Source organism: Aythya fuligula, chromosome 7 (assembly GCF_009819795.1).
Source record: "Aythya fuligula isolate bAytFul2 chromosome 7, bAytFul2.pri, whole genome shotgun sequence".
Classification (NCBI taxonomy): domain Eukaryota; kingdom Metazoa; phylum Chordata; class Aves; order Anseriformes; family Anatidae; genus Aythya; species Aythya fuligula.
The window spans coordinates 24,703,406-24,713,375 of NC_045565.1; the positions used below are offsets into that span (position 1 = coordinate 24,703,406).

The following is a 9,970-nucleotide window of genomic DNA, read 5'->3' on the forward strand; positions in this document are numbered from 1 at the left end:
CAGTGATGGATGAGCAATGCGATGAGCTGCAGACAGTGCTGTGATTCACTGCGAGTACTGCTCTTCTACCCAGCCAGCTTACCTGAAAGCTATTCTGCTGATGGTGCCATCTCCAGAGTTATAAACTCATGGCTGCGACCCTTTGGGCTCATTAGAGATGGCTAGGCACTTCAGTAAGGACAAAGAGTTTGGTGTCCTACCCAAATTTCAGCTTTGTAATTACAGTGTCTTTCTGAATACCAGGAACATTGGTGATTCCTCCTGCCTTAGTCTCTTGATTATTTGGTGTGCTGCTGTATTACTGACCCACTCCTTCCCAGCTGTTACTGCATCCCTGCTGCCACAGGTATTTACCCACTGCTTCCCTCTTGCCCTGCTCTGGGAAGTCTGTAAAGCACTCCATGACCTTTCTGTATAACAGGCACTGCAGAATGGCGTGAGAAGGTGGGTGTGTGGGAAGGCTAGGGCTAGCCCTGCTGGGGTTGGGGGTAAGATGGGTGGGACTGCAGTAGTCACAGTTAGAAATGGTCCCACCTCTTGCTCCCTGAGGTTTCTGCTGGTGATTAGGCAGCAGTGCTCACCACCAGCCTGGAGGTAAGGTGTGCATCTGCTGTTTGCTCACCTTGTATCTCTGGGATCATTGGCAAGATGGTTTTCTCCGGGGGAGGGGTTCCTGAGTTCACTGTATTGCTTATCGGCCTCTACCTTGAGGCTGTTGAACCCTTTTTACCTTCTGAGAAAAGTAATCCTGCTGGGAGCAATTATTCCCAGTGAATCCATCAGCTGCACACCGATACTGATAGGCCTCTCAGGCAGTCTGGGGAACTGCTCCCAGTGCCCGTCTGTGTTAAGAAGCCAAAAAGAGCATTTCATGGCCCTCTGGCGTTGGCCCATTCCCTTCCACCCCTTTGGCCCATTTGTGGAGCCGGCTGTAGAGGGGGAAGCCCTTGTTCTCCCGGTAGATGTAGACACCCGTGATGGCGTTCCACTGGGGGCTTGGCTGGACACCTTCCACCGGGAACTCCTGCACCAACTCCTTCTCCTCCTTGTCCAACGCCACAAAACCAAAGAAATGCTTCACGTTGTTGGCTGCCAGGATCCTGGAGTGGACCTCAGCTGTGCGGCGAAAGAGCTTGTCCTCATTGGCCCGGTACTGGGACCAGTAGGCCTCCTGCCGGTAGCTCAGTGGCGAACAGCAGTGCTTCAGGCACTTGGTGAGGAAAACCAGGACCGCGACGATCCCGATGAGCAGCCAGCCAAAGAGCTGAGAATAGAGAAGCTGTGATAAGATGTATCAAAGCAGTCTTACCCGCTCCATGCAGCTCTCTCCCCAGCATGCCTACCTGGGACTCATATCTCAGCCTCCGTGTCACCTCATCCCTGAACTTGGTGAGGTTCGATGGTATGTCTTTACAGGGGAACCTTGCCAGCATCTCAGCTCCGTACTCAGCCGGGAACTTGTCCAGAGAGGATGGCTTGACGAACTCGCTGAGGGCACAGATGTAAGCCTCCCCCCGCAGCAGTGAGATGACCGACCAGGTGACAGGTGCCACGGCCGCCCGGCCCATGATGGAGCCAAAGAGGAGGAAAGTGGCAGCAGTGGAGAAATTCTTGGTGCCACGCTTGTGGCACTCAGCCACTAGGTTCCAGGTGTGGTTGTTCCAGATGACACCGATGAGGAAGAGGGCCAGAGCTGGGACACCGATGGCAGCCAGCCCGTAGATGTAGTTACGGGCTGGGGAGCAGGGGCAGTTGAAGGCAACGACGGAGAAGAGCTCCTCGCTACCCACTGTGCCCAGGGCCACCAGGCCATTGAAGATCATCACATCTTTGCTCTTGAAGAACAAGGAGAGGAAGCGAAAGTTTTCGGCAACAAGGGCGGCCATCTCGTCCTAGGGCTGGGGACTGAGAGGTGCCTGGAGCAGCAGGGGGTTGTGCTGGCCCTTGTCCCAGCACCAAGGGGCACAACGATGCGGGGTGAAGTGGCCTTGGGCCTGCTGACATGCAAGGGGCCGTTCTGGGAGCACACCACCTTCACTGCTGTTCCTTCCAGCTGGTGCCCCAAGCCCTTGGAGCTGGCTGCTAATATTAGGGATGCTTCAAAATGGGTTGAAGAGGGATTCAGCCTAAGCAAGAAGGGAAAACTCAGACTCTTCAGTTTCCCACTAAATTCTCCAAAAATATTTCTGCAGCAAAGATTAGCAAGGGGACAGTTGTTTCTTCCCCTGTTGTTTGCACGTTTGTTGTCTTTCCTCTGGCTTTAGTCACCTCCCACAGAAGTGATTTACCAGTGGAGTTACCACTGGACGCTCGATCTCCCAAGCCTGCAATGAAGGAGGATGCTGTGTTACTGGGGAAACTGGACTGGAGCACTGGGGCTGGGATGTGGCCCCAGCATTGCTCCTGACTCACGCTTCAGCTCAGGCACACACACACAGCATGCCACTGCTGTGCTCCCATGTGAGCACTGTGGGATTTGCCCCCCTCCCCTACAATGTGATGAGTTAGTAGTTAGTAATAGCCTAAGGTATGTCAAGGAGGCAGCAGGAGGTGGGCCTCAGGGTGCTTGTAGTTCGTCTGGCAGGTTTGGGTGCAGGGAGATGGGGTGTGGAGGATGAGGCAGCAGAAGGGGGGGGAGTGGGGAGGAAGCAGCTTGGGATTGAGACCCTGCTTTAGGATGGTGTCCTGCTGCCCTGCATGTGATTTCCCTTGTCCTGCCCATGGTGGCAACCCCAAGATACTGCAGCCCTATTCCCCTAGTGTGAGACTCAAGAACGGGGCAAGGAGGTGCTGAGGGCACTGCTGGTGCCAGCAAAGGACGTTACTTTCTGGGAAAGCAAATCTTATCACGATGATCCAAGATGCAAACTTCACATGCAGATAGAGCTTGGCCTACAATTACCTAGGAGTTGTTGCTAGTACTGGGTGTGGTAGGGTGATATTTCCCACAGTTGGCTGACATAACTGTGTGTGCCCTTCTGGCCTACAGGCCTGGCTCAGCCTCTTTCCACCGGCCTACAGTTGTCCCTTGACACCTTGGTGCCAGCAATGCACCGTGCTGTGTGTCTTCCTCCAGCACTTCTCTCAGTACAACACTGGTTATACTGGGTAGGATAGGTGCTGAGTGCGGATCAAGTCTGGGAAAGTACATACCCTGATTTTTATTTGAGTTTTTTGGAGGACAGGGAACTAATTGGGGAGTGCATCTGAGCTGTGCAGTGATGCCCCTTCCTCCTGTCCGGTGGTAACCAAGCCTCGCAACCTGTGTTTAATTTCTTGGTTTACTTTGTATCTACGCTGCACCCTTGTGTGGTTTTATCTCAGGAAGCCTCAACTGCCTCGCTTGCTGGGAAAGCCCTCACCCCTGTGACGAAACCCTTGGACTTCAGGGGAACTGCTGCCACCGCGGCTTGCTGGATGCAGGAGGGACCTGGGTGCCTGACTAACATCCTCCAGTGCCAGCATCGGTGCACATCCTTGCAAAGAGCTCCTGGACAGCCCTGACCCCCACACAGCTACCCTGATGCATGCATCTCCCCCTCAGCATGTACAGGGCAAGGTGGCCCTGGGCCAGCCCCACCTGCAGAGAAAAGGCTATGGGGGCATTGATGCAGATGAGACAAATGTTTCCTACAGCCTCTTTTACAATGCTTGCTCAGGCATTGTGCTTTAAATACATCTTGTGCTCTAGTGTACCTTCTGCCACCCCCCAAAGCCTGTTTTGCTTGGTTCCTCCACAGGGAAGCAAAAGGAAACTGAGCTAGAAATTTAGCCTTGTTTCCCTACTCTGTCTAACCCATGGCAATCCCCTTAAAGCCATGCTATCACCCAGCTCAAGCATAAGCAGCCAGGGCCCTTAATTTCTTCCTGCATCCTCCCAGCTTTCCATATGCAAAACTCCTGCATTAAAGGAGCCAGACCAGCCCAAAACTACAGCCACATGACAGCACATCAGGCCTGCAGCTCTGGCTGCCACGCTTCGTGGCATGCAGCCTTTGCAGCAGGGCACCAAACCTACAAACTTTTACTGGCGCGTAGGGTTCAAAGGCCTATTATGAGGGAGAGCAGCAACTACCACTGATAAACAAGGCCTTGCAACCTCCCTGCCAGAGCCTGGCACCAGGCAAAGCAAAATTAAGAGGAGTTGGCAAAAAATAATTGGTTTTTTTTGGGGGGGGGGTGTGGGGGCTACCTTCCTTTGGTTTTGGCTTAAGCTGCCTGGCTAGGAGAGGGAGGGGTAGGATGGGAAGGGAAGAGGTGTTTTCAGCAGATCATTGTTTAGCAATCTGTGTTAGCCTTTCCCTGAAGCATCCATGAAAGCAAGTAAAAAATGAAGTCACTTACTTGGAAAGCTGTTGAAATCAGTTCTGGAGCTTTCTCAGCAACTCGCCTGTTTTTTGCGCGGGCTCCGGGTGTGGGGCTTTCCCAGCAGCGAGGGAGGTTGTGCAGCAGAGGGGGTCCAGCTTTGGCCAGGCTGATGGACAAAGTGAAAGTGGGTAAAAACAGCGCTGGAGTTCGGCAGCTTCCTTTTTCAGTCTGCAACGTGCCCTCGGCTGTCAGCTTTTGGGAGGAGGGCGGGGGTTGTTCTCGGGCCCTGTGCTTGGGTGGGGCGATGAGCAGGCATTTGGCTTCTGCTGGGTGCAAGGCTGAGGATGTGCCTTTAAAATTAAAAAAAAAAAAAAAAAAAAAAAAGGAAAGACCGAGAATGAGTCACTGGAAAAATCACTTCGTCCTTTTCCAGATCTGCCACACAGCTGTGCAGATGCTGGCTGTGGAGGGAACCGGGTCTGCCTGGAGGACAGGAGCGATGGATGCCTTGCTGGAGCATGAAGGGGAAACTCCAAAGCCCTCAGCCTGGGGGCTGGATGCGGCCCCTATGCTCCTCATGGGATGCTGGATGGATCCACTGATACCGAGGGTGGGACTCAAGCTAAGCAGGCAGGGGCAGCACGGGAGAAGAAGCCGTTGGTCCCAGGTGAAGGGACAGGAACTGCTGCTTTCGTGCCCAAGAGCTGGCTGAGCCAGCGGGGAAGATGCCAGTCTGTCTGGGTTTTCGGGAGAAGCAGGAAACCGGCATCACGAGCTCCATCGGGTTTCGTTTCCTTCTGCTAGGGACAGACCCGCTCTCGTGGGGCAAGCAGAGGGGAGTGATGGCTGCCATGCAGTGCCGTGATTTGGGTCTGGGGCAAGCTGTGACGGGATGGGGGGCTGGGTGCAGCCCACAGTTTGGCAAGCACAGCGCATTCCTGCCCCCTCTGCTTTTCCGCTTTCCACTTCCTCTGCAGTCTGATGCCTGGAAGGCAGTGGAGGACGCCACACTTTCTCCTTGCATCTCTCCCTCCTCTCTGCTGTCTGTCCTCCAGCTCCAGCCTGTCTCGGTGGCCAGAGGCTCTCCCGTTCTCTTTTGCCAGCATCCTTGTCACCATGTCCCCAGGGTTAAGCTCAGCCCTCCCCAGAGGACGTATTTAGCCCAGGAAAACCTTCAGCAACACCCATGTTCCCTCTGCCTAAAGCAAACCTGAGCCAAGCCTGATGTCTGCAGTCCAGCTGCAATCTTTGCCCTGAGTCCTCTTCCCTACCCCAGACGCGGGTTTGGCTCCAGACCTGACCTCTCAACGCTTGCCCAGCCCCAGGAGGATTTTTTGCAGCTCGGTGGTGTTGGGATGTGCTGCACCCTGTGGCAGTCCCACATCTCTGCTTGGGGCCCTGCTGCCAACCAGGCCCTGCACTCTGGGACCACAGCCCAGTTGAGACCACAGGGGCTGTACTGGGTCCCCCAGTGAGGTGTCTGCTCCCAACAGTGATGAAATACATCCCCCAAATCCAGGGAAGCTGCCAGGATGAAGTGCCAACACAAAGAGGACACGCTGCCTGCTCTGTGGGGACTCTGCCAGTCACTGTGTGGGGCAGGGCTACAATTTCAAAATCTAGATTAAAACTCCAAAAGCTTCTCTTTGCAAATGCACACAAGTTCCTTGGTATCTCGATGGATCTGCCTTGGAGCCTGCCAGCCCCATATTCTAATCACCACTGTGGTGGGATGTGGAGTGAGCCATTAACAGTGCTGAGCTGCAAATAGTAGGAGTGGAAACCACCTTTATCTTTTAATCTCCTTTGCTTTGTAAATCAGGTTTTGTGCCTATTAATTTCTGGGCAGGTGCCTTAATTAAAGTTTGGGGTGTGAAGATTAATGATAAATCTGTGACATGCTCCTTTCTCCTGGGAGTCAGCCAGATTCAGCCTGCCCTTGACTATGGGCTCGTTCTTGCTCCCGCAGAGCGGCTCGGAGAATTTCATTGTCATTTTTGTCCTTTGTTCTCCTCTCCCCACAGCCTCTGTGGAGTAGCACACCAGTAATTAAGGTTTATGTGCAAGACAGTCACCTCAGTAACCGGTGAGCCATAATGGGTCGGTTTGAACAAGAACGCAGTAGGAAAAATTTCAAGGGGATGAGCATTTAGAAAGGGACGCGGCAGGGGTGAAATTCATATTTGCAAAAGGGGTTTTCCTGCGCGCTGCTAACGAAATCAAGGCCATCAGGGAACATGGAGATTTCCATAGTCACCTTGAGGGCCTGTGCCCCATGATCTCCAGGTTTTAGGGAAATGAGCACCCACCCGGTGTTGCACAGGGATGGTGTTGCCTCCCCACAGCCAACACGGCCACCCCAGCTCCACCACAGGCCGCGGCCAGCTCGCTGCCAGCCTCCGCGTGCCACCTCAGGTCCTTGTCATTGTATTCAAATAAAGAAACCCCAACAGCTTTTGTAAACAGCCTTTATGACTCCTCATGCCTAAGCGCGGAGCTGGAACGGCAAGCCTGAATTATTTATTTGTTGCTGGCTCCTTAAACAAACATCCGGGCTGTTTGTAATGTCAGGCTGCATGCCGGGGGGAATCCAGGTAAAGCTACAAGGATGGGCTGACCGTCCTGCAGAAAATCCATGGCAGGGGGTCAGCCTGGCACCTACCCTCTGTGCTGCTGAGCGATGGCTGCTCTCCTTGTCTTGGCAGCCCCCTCCTTGAATTGTATCCGTGACACCTGACTGCACCATTCTCATCACGGGTAATGCAGTGTGGGGCGCCCCTTTATTAGTTCACTTTTTGTGTCAAATTTATTTTAAAGTTCCTCATAGTGTGGAAACTGTACGTGTCTGGGGGGGGATAGTAAAACAGAGATGGTAATGGGGAGACTTTTGGGGTTTCATGTCTCACCGTGTGAGGGCCATCCCAGGTTGATTACCTATGGAGGAATTTTTAATAGTGCCCAAACCCAAGAGTGCTGCCCAGCATTGCAAGGAGCTGTCCCTGCTCCAGCTCTGTCACAGGCTTGGAGGTGCACATGGTAAAAGAAGGGAAGTTTTGCACATCTGGCAACATCCACCTCAGCAACTGCCACCACACAGACCTGTGGCATGGGACACAAAACATTGTGCCCACTGGCTCCCCCAGGGCTTCTCCATCACAGCCTCGGGCAGCCCAAAGCTCCTTGCCTCCGTTACCCAGGATGTAGAACTGCATTTGGGGAGCAGATGGGACCACCTGGGTGCCAGCACCGCCCTTTGGGTGCACATCCCCTTGCAGCCCCTCTCCCAAAAGTGTGGCTCATGCCTCCTCTCACACCCGGCTGTAGTAGGCAGCCATTTCCTTCCGAGGTGCTGGGGGCTCTGGAGGGGGCTTCAGGGGGAACTGCCCTTCCCCAGTCCAGCCATTGCCACGGGATGGGGCATCTGGGTGGAGGTGCAATGGGGGCTTACACCTGTGCCAGCTTTTCAGGGCCGTGTTCATGGTACCCTGGTCAGTGATGCCCAAGAGCTTCTCGGAAGCTTCCCCATCATCCGTGGGGTTTTTTTTGGGCAGGTGGCAGTGAGCAGTCTCCATGTCCGTGCTCATGCCCTGGAAGAACTGCTGGATGCAGACCTTGGCAAAGCTCCTGGCGTGCTCGGTGCAGGTCTCGTCGAACAGCTTGCGCTCGATGTCGATGTAGTGGGACCAGTACCTGCTCTTCAGGAAGGCGGCTTGGGTGAAGCAGGGCCGGAGGGATCTGACCAAGAAAGCCAGTGTGGTCATCAGCAGCATGAAGCACCAGCCCAGGGCCTGCAGGGGTGAGGGGTGAGACCAGACCCATCATGGGCAGACCATAAACACCCCCTTTTCCCAAGCTGTTGGACTTCTGTGACATTTGTGCTCACTGGGATCAGTGGTAATGGGATGCCCTGATAGTGGGATGTGACAGGGAGGGACAGAGGAGGGCAGAGACAACCCCAGTCTATGCTCATGAGGTGACCCCACTGAACATCTACCTGGCTGGGGTCTGTCCAGGCAGCACCCCCTGTGATGCAGCTCCCAGAGCTTCCTGGCAGCTGGGAATTGGGGTCTGCTCAGGGAAATCTTCCTGTGTCTGGGACAAGACCCTATGACTCCATTTCTGTTCTGAAAATGGGAATAATTTATTCCTATATTCCATAAGGGGGGCAGGAAAAGGAGCTTTTAAGCAGGATGAGTGGTCAGAGTGGGTTGGACCATCCTGTCTCCAACTGTGGCCAGAGGCAGGGCTTGAGAAGAATTAAGCACAGGACAAGCAGTTAGTGGCACTTCTTCATTTGTTGCCGCCTGGTGAGGTTAATAAACACATGCCAGCTGTTTCACAGTAAGCAGCAAGCGGCATAGATGGTTATCAGCCCATCGCTTCCACAAGTTATAACAAGCAGCCAGAGCAGCCACGGGTGACTGGTGGGTTACGAGTGCGGGTGACAGCCATGGAGTAACGACCACGTCAACCCCTTCTGTACTTGCCCTAAACAGCTCTGGCTGCTGTGAGCACCCGTAAGCATGACACAGGGAAGAGGAGGGACCGAATTATCAGTATGAATGGGGCTGAGTCTGAACAACTCATACCCCCACAAAACTGCCCGTCCCTCCTCCCGCAGCTTTATTTCAACTCCCTCGAGGGAAAAGCTAAGGCTGGCAGTGCCTAACCCTAAACCACCAGCCAGGGCATGGTCCCAACGCCTCTTACCTGTGAGATGCACCGCAGGTACCTGACGGCCACTTCGTTGGCGACGAGCTCCTGCCCATCGTAGATCTCCTTGCAGGGGATGCGGGCCAAGACCCTCTTCATCTCCTCCTGGGAGAGCCTGGGGTGGCTGGCATTGCCCAGGGCCCCCACGGGCAGCGAGGTGCAGAAGGCACATGTGATGCACTTCCCATCCAGCAGCGTCACTGACACCCAGACGGCCGGGGCGATCATGGCTCGCTGCGCCATGGAGCAGAACATGTAGCGCAGCACGGCCCCGTCCTTCCCCCGCCGGCCCCGGGGCCGCCTCCACTCCTCCGCCAGCATGGACACGTTGTTGTTCAGCACGAAGCCCAGCAGGAACAGGATGAGGGGGGGCACCAGGAGGACGCCCAGCCCGTAGGCCAGGTTGTAGCGTGGCAGGCAGGGGCAGTTGAAGTCGAAGGCTGAGTACAGCTGGGCGCTGGCGAGGGCCATGATCCCACAGATGCCGTTCATGAAGGACTCCTGGTTGGACTGGAGGAACTGGAAGATCATCCGAAACTTGTCCATCTTGGAGTGATTCCTTCCCCCACCAGGGTCCAAGCCACGTCTTTGCTTTACTTCATTCTTTCAGTTCCCCTCTGCAAAGACTTGATGCCAGCAAGTCTCCTTGCAGCTCCGTTATTCACCTACATGCTTTGACATCCCCAACATTTAAAGCAGAAAGCTCAACATTTTTTTTTTTCCTGCTCATTTTGCTGCTTGCCCAACTTCAGGGCTTGCTTTCTCTTGCTCTTCTTTGTTCCCATGAGGCCTGCGTTGTTTCTGGTTTGCTAAACCTCTCTCTGTTCTCCACATCCTCATTTCTGCTGTCTCCTGGTCACCGGTCTCCTTGGCTGTCGGATGCAGGTGCTGCCAGAGCTGTGCTCTGCCCTGAGCAATCTGTGGCCTGGCAGGAAGGGGAGTTGCTGGC

General features: G+C 54.5%; 2 protein-coding genes across 2 annotated transcripts; both read right to left on the minus strand.

Annotated features, from left to right (window-relative positions):
- Positions 1-847: 847 nt before the first annotated feature.
- On the minus strand, positions 848-1,886 carry CALHM2 (calcium homeostasis modulator family member 2). Its single transcript, XM_032191742.1, has 2 exons — positions 1,344-1,886; positions 848-1,264 (listed from the first exon to the last, which is right to left on the minus strand). The coding sequence occupies exons 1-2, from the start codon at positions 1,884-1,886 to the stop codon at positions 848-850; spliced, it is 960 nt and encodes a 319-aa protein (XP_032047633.1).
- Positions 1,887-7,616: 5,730 nt separating this feature from the next.
- Positions 7,617-9,567, minus strand: CALHM1 (calcium homeostasis modulator 1). The gene is made up of 2 exons (XM_032191791.1): positions 9,019-9,567; positions 7,617-8,096 (listed from the first exon to the last, which is right to left on the minus strand). Exons 1-2 carry the CDS (start codon positions 9,565-9,567, stop codon positions 7,617-7,619), a joined length of 1,029 nt encoding a protein of 342 aa, XP_032047682.1.
- Between the last annotated feature and the right edge of the window lie 403 nt (positions 9,568-9,970).